Source organism: Argiope bruennichi, chromosome 4 (genome assembly GCF_947563725.1).
Source record: "Argiope bruennichi chromosome 4, qqArgBrue1.1, whole genome shotgun sequence".
In the NCBI taxonomy this organism is placed as follows: domain Eukaryota; kingdom Metazoa; phylum Arthropoda; class Arachnida; order Araneae; family Araneidae; genus Argiope; species Argiope bruennichi.
The window spans coordinates 65,957,110-65,974,394 of NC_079154.1; the positions used below are offsets into that span (position 1 = coordinate 65,957,110).

General features: G+C 29.5%; 1 protein-coding gene across 1 annotated transcript in view; it reads left to right on the forward strand.

Annotated features, from left to right (window-relative positions):
- LOC129965995 (astakine-like) overlaps window positions 1–16,055 on the forward strand; it is a 120,379-nt gene extending 104,324 nt beyond the window's left edge. The window contains exons 3-5 of the mRNA XM_056080324.1: window positions 3,690–3,787; window positions 5,772–5,847; window positions 12,464–16,055. Of these exons, the coding sequence (XP_055936299.1) occupies window positions 3,728–3,787; window positions 5,772–5,847; window positions 12,464–12,687 (360 nt within the window). The 5' untranslated portion in view covers window positions 3,690–3,727 and the 3' untranslated portion in view covers window positions 12,688–16,055. The remainder of the gene's footprint in view (window positions 1–3,689; window positions 3,788–5,771; window positions 5,848–12,463) is intronic.
- The last annotated feature ends 1,230 nt before the right edge of the window (window positions 16,056–17,285 follow it).

A 17,285-nucleotide genomic window follows, 5' to 3' on the forward strand; every position in this document is an offset into this window, starting at 1 on the left:
GAAGTGCCACAGATTTTTTTTTCGATTTAAAAATTCAATTAATGCTTGTTTAAGCTATATTAAACGATAGCTTAAAAGTTAACACGTTTTGGCATAACAATTAATTCATGTTTTAGGACAATCCAGCACAAAATTTCTTCAACTGTTTCCTCCCTATTCATTCAGACCACAAAAAATTTCCACTGCGCCATCTATGAACGAATGAACAAAAAAAATCCTCCACGCGACTGTACAAATAAACAGGCGAATAAAAAAGAAACAGTTCTTAGAAATAAACAAAATAATGTAGGCAAAATTATGAACAGAAAATATTTAATGAAATACTTCAAATAGGTTTCGTCTCCTGCATCGATTTTATTGGATAAATATATGCTAATAATTGTCACGGACGCAATTTCTTCCAAAAACAACAATCAATTATCCTAGATATTCAACCTTATAAGGAATCAGAATTTTAGATACGCTCTAGCTTTCTAACTTACAGGAAGATATTTGTGTCGCAAATTTCTTTAATTCGTAGAAGATTGTTATTTCAGGTTGTTGTTTTTTTTTGGGGGGGGGGTCAGTTATTCTTGTTGTTTTAAGGTTGGCATCCTGCATTTAGGCACGTTCATCATTGCACGTTCTTGTCATTCAAACGTGCTGAGACCACAGTCATGATTTTGATGCTACCTAGTAAACGTGCAGTACAGTATAATGCGCGATTTATTGTTTCTTTCAATTTCGCTTTTTATTTTCTGCGGATAGCGGATAAGAAAAATGCGTTTTAATAATTTTTTTGGCGTTGAATGGAGTTGATTTATGAGACGTTGATATCGCTTAATAACCATTCCTACACCTGATATCTTACAAATTATCTTAAACTATAGACTTCGCCCCCCCCCCTTTGAAAGTCGTGGCTTCTCCTACTTCCCATCCAGAAAGCATTATACTCTAAAAATTGTCTTTCTTGGTATGAACTTTAAAGCGTTTAAAACTCGTGTGAGGATTTTAATTAATTCTATTAACTATTCACTGAGCCAATTATATAAATATGAATTCCCGCACCGTCATGTAGCCAGTGTAAGTGACTCACAGGGAATGATATGATTTCTTGATAATTGATTTCTGTTAATTCACTGATGACAAGTGAATTAACAGAAATCAATTATGATTAATGTGCGGTATAATTTTTGACCTCTTGGTCAAATTTGACTTCGAAATGTGAATAAACACAATAACATTTATAACTGTATTTCTTGTCTTAGTAAATCATGTCCTCCTCCTCCCCATCAAGAAATATTTTGGATTCCAAAATTGCTTCGGTGCTCTTAACTCCTTTTTAACGTTGCATGTATGGACAACGTTAAAAGACTTCATTAATTATCCACTAAGCTAGTAATATAAATGTAACAAGGTATAGTGTTGTAGCCTGGTAAAAATGATAATTAAAAATAGTATGATTTTTTTCTCCCCACTCGACATTAGGGGATTAGTAAAGACAAATGGCACTCCGCGCATGGTATATATTTTTGCCCCCTGGTGTTATATTTGACTTTAAAATGTGAGTAAACGCAATAGCATTTGTAATAATAGTTCTTGTCTTAATAAATCGCGTCTTCCTCCCTCCCCATCAAGAAACATTTTGGATTCCAAAAATGCTTCGGTATACACGACTTCCTTTTAGCGTTGTCATGTATGAACAACGTTGAAAGGCTCAATTAATTATTTAAGTTAGTAATATAAATGTAACAAGGTAGAGTGACATAGCCATGGTAACCAGGACATAATATGATTTTTTTTCTCTCCTGTAACCATTAGGGAATTAGCAAAGATAAATGGCGCTCTGTGCATGGTATAATTGTTTTGCCCTCTGGCCATATATGACTTCAAAAAGTAAAATAAACATTTTACCTCCTTTCCGCCTCCAAAGACTGGAGCTTGGAACTGGAGCTCCTGTGTCCCTCTACTCCATTGTCCAAGTATGAATTAATTCAATAGGGCATTTAAGAAAAACATTTTAGTCTCGCAGTTTTGTAGCTAACTTATTGAAACATTTTAATTACATTTTTTTAAAACAAAATATCTTATCTTTACAATATTCTCGTCTCTAAATTAGAAAAGATAATTAGCTCTCTTTTCTTTCGATTTTTTTAAAATATCTTTACTTAATGAATTTCTTACTAAGAAAGCCTTTCTTTTCTTTCTTTTAAAAAATTTAACGATACAAGTAATTTTTAAGCATTGCTAAAAACAAGGATTTTTTTTTATAATTGTGGATAATTTGTTTCTTTATTTTTACTGTATGTAATAACATATAAGAATAAATGTTTTTCTCTCTATTCATATATTCATATTTCTCTCTATTCATCTGGTTTTTCATTATTTTGAGAAAAACAAAAACTAGTTACAACTTAATAATTTTTTAAAGATATTTTAAGTGAAAATTTTATTGCAGTCTTTGAATTTTAGGTAATAAAATTGTTTTATAATGTAAAAAAATAGTCCGTGGTTAAAACAGCCAGGATCGTTACAAACTAATTACCATAATTCTAAACAGAGGATATTTATAGAGATTTTTTTACCTATTTGTAATTATAATAAAAAAAATTCTTTTTAGAAAAAAAGCTAAAGAATTCTATTATGAAAATTATCTACCTTATTAGAGAAGAAAAGGGCTGCATTTTTTTATGTTCAGTGTGTTTTAAAATGTGCTCTTAATTAAAATAAAGAAAGTTTTTAAGTCAAAAGTTAATTACTTATTTAGTTTTAAATTGTTTGTGCAAGAATTATGCTAGTGCTAAGCGATAAAGCCTGATTTATGCTTTACTTTCATATGTAAAACCATGCGACAAAAACAAAACTGATTTAGTGAATTATAGGAAAAGTAATTTAAGCAAAAGAAATGCTGCAAGAAAAATCCATTTCTTTAAAAGAAAAAAGAATTTCGCGTACTTTTATAAACATTTTTTATATAAGAGCTTCATTATTTTTTCTTTAATTATCACTAATTATATTACTTGTTGAAATATTCGTTTTCTTTAAAAAAATGTTTTAAAAAAGCAAAAGTTTTAAATTTTGAGGTAGATATGTTTCTTATATCTGAGTAAATTACTCAAACTTTCAGAATATAGGTTCAAGATTAATTGTTATAGAATAGAGGTGTAAACACAGGAGAAAGATGCAAGTATAGAGGACACATGGAAGACAGGAAAAAAGTTATTTCATTTCAGATCACCAAACATAACGAGAAAAATGAAAAAAATACTTTATGCACACCTTCACTTATCCTTATTATAAGCATTATCTGCCGTTTATGCCGTTTATAAGCATTGTCTGCCGTTTTAAATTTCAAAAATTCATACTAATGTTGATTTTACAATTTTACACAAACCAAAATGTTTTCTAAAGCGTTTGATTTAAAATGACACTAGGAAAGGGATAAGGAAAGAGATAAGGGTTCTAATTGTAATTATATTTTTTCCAAAAATAATAATTCAGATTTTAAAAATTTTTTTAGAAAGATATTCTTTACGTTGTCGAATATAAACTCTGTGCGTGAGTGTGCGACTATGTGCGTGCGTTCGTTCGTACATGCATGGGCGTGTTAGAAATTTTAAATCATTTCTAAATTCAAAGGTGATTTTGTTAGTAGAATTCATATGAGAATCTTGAATCAATCAAATTTTAATGCTTTTTCATAATTTCAGATATCTACTTTGCACTTCAATTCTTCCAGAGATAGAAGATGTCGGTTTCAATATACACGGCGATGTTTTTTGTGCTTATGTTGCTGGGATATGAACAGGTAACGAAAGTTCTATGAATATAAAGCAGAAAAAAATATGGATGTTAAAATTATTTTGTCTTTCTGAACGTTTTGCTTTTTTTTTGTAGTTATGTAAACTGTCCTCAAATAATTCATAGTCACTAGAATTTCTTGGATCTACGCTAAAACCAAATGTAAACAGATTTTGTAAAATCACTAATACGTTAGCGCATTTAAAAAGATTATTTATGTAATATTTTCAAATAGAATTCAAATTCCATCTAATTTTTCAGATCTCGTTTTCTAAATTCCTAAGAAAAATAAAGTTATCTTTTTTGAATTCTTAGAAAAAAACTTTTTAGTCTGAAAATCTTTTGCATAAATTTGGAAAAAAAAAATTTAGTAAGTAAATAATTTGAATTGTTAAAAATATTACTTCTAACAGACTTTGTAATTTATTCAATATATTTGACTAGATATCTTGAACTTGCTTTCACATTATGTCATTAAAATTGGGTAACAGTATATTTCTATCTTTAAGATCTAACAGAAAAAATTTTTTTTAAATAAAAAATTCAAATCAATGCATTTTCTTTTTCTTTAAAACCCAAATTGTTCTATAACAATAACCAACAGCTTTATTGTCTCATATTTATGTTCTATCCATTTATATTTTCCTCTTCTTCTACTAGGAGATCACAATTTCAAGATTCATCCCAAATTTTTATAACCGGCACATAATTCTTGGAACTGAAAAAAATAATAGATTCCATAATTTATTGACATATTATTAACAATTGAGTTAAATTAACGTACCACCCTTCAAGATAGTAAATTTAATTCACAACTCGACACCACTCAACTAAATTCACTTTCGTTGTTACCCTTTGTAGTTCCACAGAAAAAATATTAATATACATACAGCCTCTAATTATCTAGATTTATTATTATAAGAATGTTCGATGCTCTACAGCGTATAGATTTTCAAATAAAAAAAAACTTTTGTCTTGAAAAAGAAATCAAATACCTGATTGTAATGAATCTGTGGTTCTGTTACCGTTAAACAACCACAGCTAATGAACTTGGAAGAAAAAAAATCGATTGTCGAGGGATTATCATCATAATCATTAGTGGTTTCAAAGAGATTGCTGTTGCCAGATTCTTTAACAAAACAAAAATCTTTTTGCGTCTTCTTTTTGATCTCATCAGCGTATTCCAGTTTTTTTTTTCCTTGGTATTCCGCCATTTTTTTAACTTTCATTTTCGTTATCTTTTTCACACACGTGTGATATTATGATTAATGAATGATTCGGTATAATTGAATAGACGATTCAGCTGTAATATTTTTTTTTTTTAGATTTGTTAATTATTACAAAAAAGAAATTTTGTGTTCGGAAAATTGCGAAAGAAAAGTGGGAATCATTTATATTCTCTTTTTTTTTTCTGTTATAAAAAGTGGCGAAGAAAAAACAATTGCACTTATAAAATAAGAAGAGTAAATCTAAAAAAACTCGGATTTCAATGAAATTGCTTAAACAACGTTATGCTAATAAATATCAGTAATTCCTAATTAATTTCGTTGCATTAAAGCAGCTGCTTATTAAATAAAATAATAATTAGAAAGATAATCTTTTGTATTTTCAGAGTAAAGATTTATTGAATAGCAGTTATTACCTAGAGCTTATAAAACATTTTTTTATATTAAGCAACCAATGGCTCATATAAAATGGACAATCTGACAAATAACCAACGGATAACACCAAACACAATATCTGCTTCAGTCGGATGACAAATTAAAACAATAATTACAAAAACTTCTTTGAAGTCTTCAAATTATACCATTGTGGTCCTCCAACACGAGAGAAGCAAGTAAGCCACGCAATTTTGCAATTTCAATCTGTCGGTATCTAATATGTTATTCTAAAATGTGGCTCATTAACTTCACATAATAATATTGCAGTTTTTGTTGCATAAATTTCCTAATTGAAAATCCTTCCTGAGAAGTTATCATTCTTTTATTTAGGGACATGGTTATTCCTTGGCGCCCTCAGAATGCAGATCCCCTTCAGATTGTGGCCCTGGAGAATGCTGCGTTCTTGGTAAGGCATATTTTCAGTTGATTAATTTAATGTTTTTTTTTTATTTTAAGTAATCAATTATTTAAGGGATGTCTTTGTATTTTTAAATTTTTTGAAGCTATTGGTAAGTGACTTCTTCCTCGTCATTTCATGTATTTAGAAACTCTTATTTCTTTCATCAATTTTGGGGGGATTTTTCTGAAAGAAATTCAGTACCTAAACACTTTTTTTTTGTCTGAGCGTGAAATTTATTTAAAGAATAAATGGAACTTTTTTCTTCATGTAATGTCATTTGATTCGAAGGAAGTATCAGCATAAATAACTTTAACGATTATGCTATAGCAAAATGCTATGATTTATATTACATATAAGAGACTACGTTTTCATTTGGAGATGTCTCCTGATTTACAGATACTTTACTTAAATAAGTAATATTAATATATAAGTAGTAATATATAAGTAGTAATAGTATATAAGTAGTAATAATAATACAGATATAAGTAGATAGTAACACAGATATTTACTGAAATAATAATAGCCAAACATCATAAAAACTATCCTACAAACTCATCGTGGCTAAAAAAAAAAAAAAAAAAAAACATTAGTTCTTTAATAAATTTAAATTAAAATTTATTTGGATCACATTGGCTTTAACAGAAACAACTTAATTTTTACCAAGAAAGAACTGATTTTCTATATACTTTTGTAGAATTTCATTCTGTTATTTATAAATAAATCAAAAGACAATCAATAAATTACCATTACTAGGAAACCACACCCAGTATCCATTAAAATCTGATAAATGCTTTTCGGATAGCTCCACTTCAGCTGAAAATTCGGAGTATAGCCTGGAACCCCGAGGAATCGGGCTTTGTGAATGAAACACGTGTTTCTGACATCCATTCCATCATCTCGACTCCAATTGATCGGCCGCTGGAGAAGCGTAATTGTCTCAAGCGATGCAATTAATGCATTACCCTTAATGAAGTTATCAACTGGAAAGAATAATCGCCTTTTCCTCCGGATGAAATGAGCAGTAATTAATAAAAGGTGGATTTAGAAAAGTCGTCTGCTAGCAGCTTTATTATTATTTTCTTTTCCTTTTTTTTTAGAGAACGGCGAGTGGCATCGATAAAATCGAAGCGAGCGTTTCCCGCCTTTTTCAGAAAAAGAACTAAGAATGGATGCATTGCACTTTAACTGCCTGGGCAAGGGAAAACCAATTACATGGTTGTTAAAAGAAGGTCGTTTACTGGCAGAATATGGCGCTCCGGATCTAGGAGAGTATTTAGTGTTTTATGGGCCGAAATGGATGTCCTAAAGTGCTTTTACGAGTGGACTTGAGAATGATTTAGTGTTTCGGCGCATTTTAAACTGGGTTCTTTTCTGACACTTCGGAGGCTGTTTATGGTCCAGTAATAAATGGGATACGGTACTGAGAAAATAAAATAAAAAAATTTCATCGAGCTTAAAGGCGAGGGGATTTAAGTGTAATTTAGAAGGAAAAATTTCGGTATATTGCCAATGACGCCATTCCACTTTAGATAAAAAGATTAAGAAAATGAGAAAAATTAGAAGGAACTTTTTAGAAGATAAAACATTATTTTATATGAATATATAACTCATTCTTATTCAAGATCATATATCCCTTAAAACTATTTTTTTTAAGTTATGGTATAAAATTTCACGTCTACATTTACAAAATAAAAATTTTTTATGTAAATAGTATGATTAAAATGAATTTTTAATGATTATAGACAATTAACATAGGGCAAGTTTTAAAACTTTATATATAAATAAGCAATTCAATTTTTAATATTTAAGTGTTGTTAATAAAACACTTTCTTTGATTTCTTTGTATCAATACTTAATGGAAAATTTAATTTTTTTTAACTTAATAATATAAACATAGTTCATATCACTACTACTAATAGAGGAGAACGTGTTGTTATCTTTTGGCATTCTATAGGTCAAGCCAATTCATCCAATTTTTTTTCTCGGCTTAAATTCAATTATTTAATATATTAATAACCTTACATTAATTTATTTAAGTCTTTCTAATGATATTTAATTTTTATTTGTCATCAATTATTTTCTACATTATGACAATTTTTAAAATTATTTTTTGAATCATTTTCTACAAAATTTTCCATGCCGTAAAATTAATTGTTTCATTAAATATTTAATCGAGTCGTTTTATTTCATTGTTGAAATCTAACAGAGGAAATATTTTATTTTATAGACAATTTAAGTAACAATAATGAAGTGGAGTTTCATACTGTGAAAAACAATGAGCAATTTGAAATAGATTATTCAGACAAGTTTTTAGCGACACTTTGATGTCATGGGCATACTCTAATAAATTTTTCATGCCAGAGAACACCTTACATGACACTGGTATACGATAGTTATAAAACATTACCTTTTGATGTGAATTTACAATTTATAGTGAATCTACCGTGTGAATCTTGGCGAGTTATTTGGCAATGAATCCCTGGAATACGTTAATAATATCAAAAAATCCATTCTGCGTTTTAGATATTTTTTTGTCAACCGATCGAAACAAAAATTTGATACAAAACTGCACTTGTAGTTACAAATCCCCATACCAAATTTGATATATTTAAGTCATTGCATTTTTGAATTATCACGTTTACTTATTTCTGAAAGTACAGACCGACAGACAATCCATCCTTAATCGGATTCGGTTCAAAATTTAACAGGTGTCTACACTATAGTTCTTAAATCTGTGAACCGAATTTTATCGATCTAGCTCTCTTCGTTTTGTAGTTATCGTATTATATTCGAACAGACAGACTTCTGAAGAAATTTTACTCAAAATTTGGTTGAAATTTGAAAATGTGCTGTAAAGACCGTATACCAAATTTCAACCATCTAGCTCAAATTATTCTTGGTTATATTACCACAGACAGATAGACAAAGACATTTATCAAAAATGTGTTTTTTGAACTAAGGGAGGTCTAAAACGTGGAGATTTGTCAAAATCTCGAATTCAGATTTTTTGACAATTGCAAATACTTTCTGTATACTAAGTATACGAGAAAGTATGACAAGAAATCAATATGAAAGAGAATGAGCAAAGAAGAAATCATAGGAATATAAATTAAAAAATTTTTGATTATCAAAATTACTTTTAGATCTTGGGGATAACATTTACTGACATTCAATATTATATATTTACTTTGCATTTAGTTCAGAAAAATGATATTAAAGATTTTGAAGAATAAAATCCGTTACTTTATTAAATGTAGCAGATGTGTCGCAAGAAACCTTCGTTTGCGGCAGAAAAAAGGGTTTCTCAAAAGCTTTTGAAGTTTATTTTTAAAAGCCCAAATAGGTTTCCAAGGAAACTGTCTTATAAAAACAAATGTCTAAGCCACCTGGCCAAAAACTATTAGATGCCTATGATACAATTTCTCTTTATTGGATAGAGAGCCCCGAATTCTTGGTCTGTAAGAGATGAAAAGGATCTCATAAAGAAGACGACCCTAGAATTATATTCGCATTTTGATATAGATATGAAACAATGCAACTTTTTTTTTCTTGGGCTTGATAATCTAGTTTAAAAGGTTCTGATAGCTATTTCGTTCTTCAAGTTATTATTATTATTATGAATTTTTAAAAAAATGAAATAAAAGGAGGTTAACATAAAGTTTTGGGTTTTAAAGTGCAAATTTTTAGAAAAGAATGCTCGCATAAATGTCAAAATCATTAATTATTTATTGTAAAATATTTCTTCTGAATTGCTAATTCAGTCCAAACTTAACATTACCTACCACACTCGACTTAAAGATACGGCGCTAAGGCTAACGCAAGTTTCTATTCTAAAAGCATCAGATTTTTTTCTTTATAATCATTTATATAAATATAGAATTAATCGTATAAACAAAGAAAAGAAATTAGAATGGTGGAAAATGAGAAGAACAAATCTTTATTTTTCACTAATGAAACAGTGATTTTCATTCCATTGCATTGGTACTAATCGTTATTAAATCTAAAACACTGAAGCAGTTGTCGCCAGGTTCTATCAAACAGCTAAATATTGCTGACAATGTCATATAAATATTCGTAAAATACTGGCGATAAAATATAAATAGTAAACAAATACGGTAATTAAATACTAGCATCAGACAGGCGGCTCTGCTAGCGCTGCTGCCCTGCTTGAAGAGTATCTGTATATCTTAAAATTCGCAGTATGAATGGGATAACACCATAAAGCTTAAATTTGATTATAATCTTCAGTGAATAAATTCTTAGTTAAATATTTATTTAAACACTAAACCTTTCCTTACTTCGACAGTTGCTTTGGGTTACTTATTAACCTTTTGCCTTTCATCATTTTCTGCGAATTTCCTACTTTCCTTATAAAACTGGACAAAGTTCTCAGCACCCAAGGAAAGAAATGTATGTTTCTCATCGAAATCATGCAAGTGTGTTGCCGCATATAATTAATATTGTTATAGTATTGTATAAATATTTTTCTATGTTACATTTCGCATTATTGAAATTTGCAATCGTGGTTGAGTATTACGAAATTTCTTCTGCAAGATGGCGTTGGTGCCATATTGAAGCTTCTTATAATGTGATTTTTTTTCTCATGTAAGAAGTAGACAGTAGACAGCTATGAGTTGAATGTAGCTGGAGTGGTGAACCAACCACCAGCTTCTTAGGCGACGAATTAAATGTTATGTTCGAGCAGTTGGTATCGCATCTAATTACAATCCTACACTGCCTAACCATCATACCTGATTTGTTGGCTAGCATGGAGTATTTATATCCCTGTTAGACAGCGCATGTTAAACAATTCATAATTGTTTATCTTGTACATAAATTCCCTATTTAAGAGTTAAAAACTCAAAACATTATAGTTTATTTTGACAGAAATGATCAACCTCGTCAGATTCATATATTTATTATTTTACACTTTACAAACTGAAATTGATACAAAATGTTATTTGAGTCGGGGTGAAACCGATGAAAAATAGCTTTCCCTTTTTCGGCCATCCTTCCTACTGGTCTAAAAAGTGACCAGAAAAGTGGGCCCATTCTGATAAAAGGAATATAATAAATTACTCTTGAAAGGAAGGAGGCGATAAGGACAGATTTCTTCGAGAAAGGTTCTAACAAAAGGCCAAGAAAGTATTGCTACGAGAAAGGTGCATTGGAATTTCGAAAGGCGTCGTGAATCACTCAGGATAGGTCAGCCGACCTTTCCTTTTCACTTATTTATTTCTTGTGTTTTTTACGAAAGTTGTAAAAATCGGATAATAGTGACTACAATTTATTTGGGAGATAAAATTGTTTGGAGAACCAGAAACCAAAGTTTATAAATAAGTTCTTATAGGGTGACGATAGATATCTAGTAAGAAAAAAACAAACTTATACAGGGTGCCTTTTCTAAGCGTAATTCAATGGCGAATTTCTAATCCATTAGTTATAGACATCTATTTACTAATGGATTAAAGCCAATTAATAGAAAAAGGAATTTATTATTTTATCATTTGGAACATATTTGGAGCTGGAAGTATAAATTTATCACAAAAGATTTAGGGATTATTAAACAAAGGATGAAAATATCTTATAGATTCGAGGTAGCATTTTCAAATAAAATTCAGCTTTGAAAGAATGATGGAAGCTTATTTTCACATTAATATACAAAAAAAAAAAAAAGGAAAGGAAAAAAGAAAAGAAAACTAAGATTTTCAAAAAAAAATTGTGACTTGTTCTGTAAATGTACAGTAAATGAAAATTACACAGACAAAAACTGCAGTAGTGATGTAGCAAATAAACAGCTAATGACGAAATGCTTAGCTTTCAAAAATTCATTATTATTATTTGTTATTCACTTTTCGATTGACTGACAAATCTTACTATGGTTGACTTTGAAGCAGAATATAACCTTTACAATAATGCGTCGTATTGATATGCCTATAAAGATTATTTATCCTTATTTCGTTATCACTCCTTTTTTCTGAGTGAATCGTTAGCTTTGTATTGTAAATTGAAATAGAAATGTTTTCTGTGTTACCGCAACAATATTTTTGCACGCTTACAATTCATTAATTGCTTACAACAGAAACTTTAAAAAATAAAATAAATTAAAAGGCAATATTATAAATTTACAATTTTTGCACAAATCACAGAATTTGATAGCAATATCAGTTTCCTTAGATTTATAGATTATGTGTCGACAATAGGGAATAACGGAAAAACTTGCATTAATTCCAAACTCTGATCATAATATACAAAGAGTGATTCAAAAACCTTGGGGGGGGCAATTTCAGATGTTACAGTGTTTAAATAAATTATTAATCTTTAAAGAAAGGGGAATGAAATTAAATTTGAATTACGTGAGAGTTTATTATTTGCACAATTAATAATTTCAATCGCCAATCAAATGAGTTGTTTTTCATTCAATAGTAGAGCTTATGACTGACAGACGACAAATTGGATATTCAAAAGGACTGTGCTTTCAACAGCATCAATTTTAATATATTCTACTCTTCCCTCCCCCTTCGACTCACCATTATTTTAAACTATTATCAGACTACCTTTAGGAAGAGCATAAAAATTTATTTCCTATGTATAAATTATTAATAGCTCTTTTTCATTGTAGGTATGATGCGATACAGCATGGCACAGTGCATGCCCCTGGGACAAGTCGAGGATTATTGCCGGGACGACAACCCCCCTGAAAACAGAACCCTCTACTACCCAAACGGGGAGCCAGTCGAAGTGACTGATATCTACACCCACGTGTGTCCTTGCGACGATGGGCTGCAATGTGTGGACAACTTCTGCGCTGCGGACGACTCCTACGAGAACAATTACCTGTATTAATAAATGCGACCATGCGGGTCCTTCGAAGGGTCTGACTGCACTGATATCTCACCTAAGACCCTTGGAAAACTGATATTTGTAATTTATTTTGGTAACACTTTTCATAAAATTCGAAGAAGTTTCTTCTCTTGGAATTTTATACAAGACAGATCTGGATTTTTCTTAAAATAGGAATCTTTTTTCTTTTGTAGCATCAAATCTGGTTAGTCAGAAATTTTTGATAATTTTTTTTTAAATTTGGATTGCACTTTTTAAAAATTATTCTGAAACAAAAGAACAGGATCCTGTTGATAACAAGAGTGAAGAAGTTAAGATTTATACTTTTACTTGACACATTCAATTTTGATAGAAAATTAAAGTCAAAACTATATAAATTCCATATATTAATGATTAATGATCTTGCATTTTTAACAAAAAAACAATTCTGCTTCTATCTTGCTTTTCCCTCCCAAATGTGTAATAGATCTTATTTAGTTTTCTTTGTATTCTTCGAATTTGGTTAATAATATTGATCAATATTTCCTAAATTATTAATAATATTCTCAAGATCTATCCTGACATCGATTTTCAATGTTTAATATTGAAATATTTTTCACTTTATTCGAAACTTAGCGTTTTTTTTTAAATTACTAAAAACGAATTAGAATTTAACTTATATACTGCATTAAAGAATTCAAATAACTAAATTACACTTCATTACTTCGGCATATAATATTTTATCTTGAAAATCAATATTTAGCTAAATATATCCGTTTAGAGTTAAAAAGTAAACAAATTTTCGCTTTACATCCTTTATGAAAATTTTAAAAAATTAATGATTGAACATATAATAGCTATCTATAACTGCCCAATTTAAAAAAATTAAAATGGAACTTTGAAAAAAATTAAGTTATAAAAATGTTCTTGCAGATTTCGTTAAAATTACAGATATCTTTTATGAATAACTTATTAGAATATACTTCCAAATTTGTAATATCAATTTAAAACTGATTTCTGCTTTTTTTTGCTTCTTTTGATCATCAATCATGTTAGAACTAGGCAAAAAAAGTATTTAAAAATCAATTGAGGGCACTGACTTTCATATATTTTCGAGGAAGTAAAAAAAATATCGATCTATAAAGATTCGAAATTAATCATGAACTTTTGAAGAAAATTCCAGACTGTCATGGTTGATAAATTATTTGTCATTTGTCCGGGTATGCTGAATTTAAATTAATGTACACTGAATCATTTGTTATATGAGTACATGAAAGAATCATCTGGAAAAACGAGACTGATTGTGAATGATGGCCACACTTAATTTTCCAGAGATATTTGCTCTTTTCTACAAATTCACTTCATGTTTGAATTCTTTTAACTCTTTCATTTCTGATTTCATCTGTCATTCATTAATTATTTTCTGCTGCTTCTAATTTTAAAAAATTGCAGTTTCTGTATATAAAAAAAGAAAAAAAGCATTCTTTTAATTTAGTGTAACTAAATGAAAATTAAAATTAAACTTTACTCTTATTTTCCATTAAGATATTGATGAAATTATGATTATTTACTTTTTCTTATGCCGGGTTTACACTCGGCCAGTTATAAGACGGCAAGTAGGCAGCGCATGCGTAGAAAGGCTGAAAAATGCTGTTCGGTCGATGGCAAGTAATTGTCCCGACGGGACAACAACATACCACTGTATTGTATTTTTTCTTACTGCACATATTTGGCGGGGTTTTTTTGGCGTGAAAAAAATTGATAACTCATCTTAGATTAATTTCTTTTGCTCTTTGTTTTATCTGATTCAAGGTTGTGTTTTTTTTAAAAATTTATTTGCCATTTCTTTTCTAAAGTTTGCCAAATTTAGGTATGTTGACTTTTTTATTTTATCATATTTTTTGTGTAAATATCCATCAATTTAATGATCATCATTTAGCCACAGTGAAAGAGAAAAATTAAGGGACGCCAAAAAGTCAATTTATAGCCAAGCATGATATGCTTGAATCTATGATATGAAATTGCGGCAAACATAAATCAGTCCCTTTCTACGCATGCGCTGGTCTTCTAACTGGCCGAGTGTAAACACGGCATTAAAATATTTAAATACTTTTTTCTGAAATTCATAAACATTGCCAACAAGAGATGATATTCAAACTTTAAAAAAATCGTTTGAGAAAGAAAAAAAACTTTTGCAGTCTATTTTTCATTTTTAAAATGCTTACATTTCTTTTCTCATCTGTAAATCATGCATGCAGTTTTATTGTAATCATTGCTGCAATGTAGTTAATATCACTTCGCCGTTAACTTGCACAATAAAAATTACATTTATATATTTCTTACGTGATTAAACTTTCTTAGATTTAAACTTGAAAAACTTTTCAAGGTTGAAGTAAGCATTTCAATATTTTTAGTAGTTTATTTCATTTCTATAGATTTTTTTTCTAGCACTGAAATTTGCACATAAATTTAACAGTTAGGAAGATGAAAAAAGAATTTTTACTTGCATATCTGAAATCCATGTAGTTATTAGGGTCGTTCAATACATCAGAAGTTGCAAGCCTTGGAATAATAAGGCTTTACTGTAATTCAAATATTTTCATTGACTTAATCAAACAATATGATAGCAGAATACCATGCTTCTAATAATCGTCTTATAAAACCTCTGGATTTTGTGAAAACCGTTCAGAACCCCTTTCTTTACATCAAGTCCAATCGAAATTGTTGCCTTACTTAGGCTTTGTTCATTTCATTAAACAGGCCGAATAACAAGAGGGAAATTTAAGGTCCAGCTTTATGGCAACCACTTGAATTTGTCGTATGTTAAAGAAAATTGTCAGGAAAATCTGGAATGCCAACTGAAAATTTTTCTGGCCATTTCGATTACCCTGCCATGAAAACTTCCTCTTTTCTTAATTCCTGAGGTTCCAACGCTCCTCCTTTCTTAATTCTTGAGTCTGAACTAAAACTACCGCTCATTATCCCGAGCTGGAGAGAAAAATAACAATATAATAATATCTAAATATTTTGTCTCTCGTAACAGTTTTCAATTCATTATTTATTGAACGGCCTTAATATTAATTATACGCTTGTAAAACTTATTTCTCTGTGTGACCAATGCTTGACAAAATTTCACGAATAACATGTTGTCGTCTCGGCTTCCTTCTACCAACCGCTGGAAACCCGTCATTCCATATTTGAGTGTTCTTCCATCATATGTACATAGATGCATTCTCTTTATTTAAATGCCATAGTTGTGCGTTCTCTTGCCAAATAACTTGTCGTGCAATCCATTGTGAGGCCCGGTGCCATTTTTGTATAACTCATGCTTTTTTTCGTTTATGTTCTGTCACGTTTCATGATTGGATAAATAAAGGAATTTTATTACAGAATGATGTGCGTTATTTTTTTATTACTTCTTTCACATGTGTAATCTTTCTTCTTACTCTGTTGTATTGCGGCTGGAGACAATAAATACATTTTATTAGTCTCAAAAAGTTTATTACGACAAGGATGACAAGTTAATGGGATAAAACACGAACGCATATACATTGTACACTTAAATAAGTATTGGGCACATATCATTACGCGACCAGAACTATGGTTATCATTGATTGAAAGATAACCCACAATATTATACATAATTTCAAAGACCAATATTGGACATTTCGCTCTATTACTTAGAAACGTGCATCTCTCAAACTCCAGACTCATTCACCTTGTTCATTCAGGTATCTTCGCCGCCCTCTAGCAGTTGATTTTAACACATGCATGAAATGCCTTTTGAGCTTTACTTACACAGGCATATCTCATTTATTAAAAGAAAGCAAGAACTGTTTATCTATCAGTCACACCAATTCACTTGCTCACAATAATGATTATAAAAAGCATTTAATCCATTTTATTATTAAATTAATTTTATTCGATATTTTTTAAAAAAATGAAAAATTAATAATACTGTTTGTTTTTAAATATCGTTATTTTTTGTTTGTAGTTATTGATGATAATTAATGCATAAAAAGCACGATTTCCACTTTCTGATCTTTAAAATAATTGATAATCTTAGAAAACTGTTGCAGCCTTGTTTTATTTATTTATTTTTCTTTATAGTGCCGGCTCATCAGCACAAATATAATCAGTAATGCTAAAGATACTTTTAAAAATGCCTTTTTTATATATCTATTTAACCAAATTTTTGTAATGTCAATGATTAAACTTTACTTCCTAGTAGAGGTATATGAGCCAAATTGAATTCTTTTTTTACTTTTTTTACATTTCCAGTTAATTCAAAAGCTTTAGACTAAAATCATGTTAAAAAATGTATTTGTTCTCCTATTCGAGAAATAATAATTTTTCTTTAAAAAATTATTTAAAATAATTTTTAAAAGGGGAAACTAATTTAATTTAGAAAATAATTTACAAAGAAAGACCTAAATAATAATTTATAAGCAACAGGCATTTTCTTGACAGCAGTGTAAAAACAGAATGATCAAAATCTGAAACCAAAGGAAATAGTTCAATACAGAAATAAAAGACAAAGGGATTAAAAGAAGTCAATTCTTGATTTCCTTATGTGAAAGTAAATGTAGTTTCTGTATACCCAATAAGGGCATATTAGTACA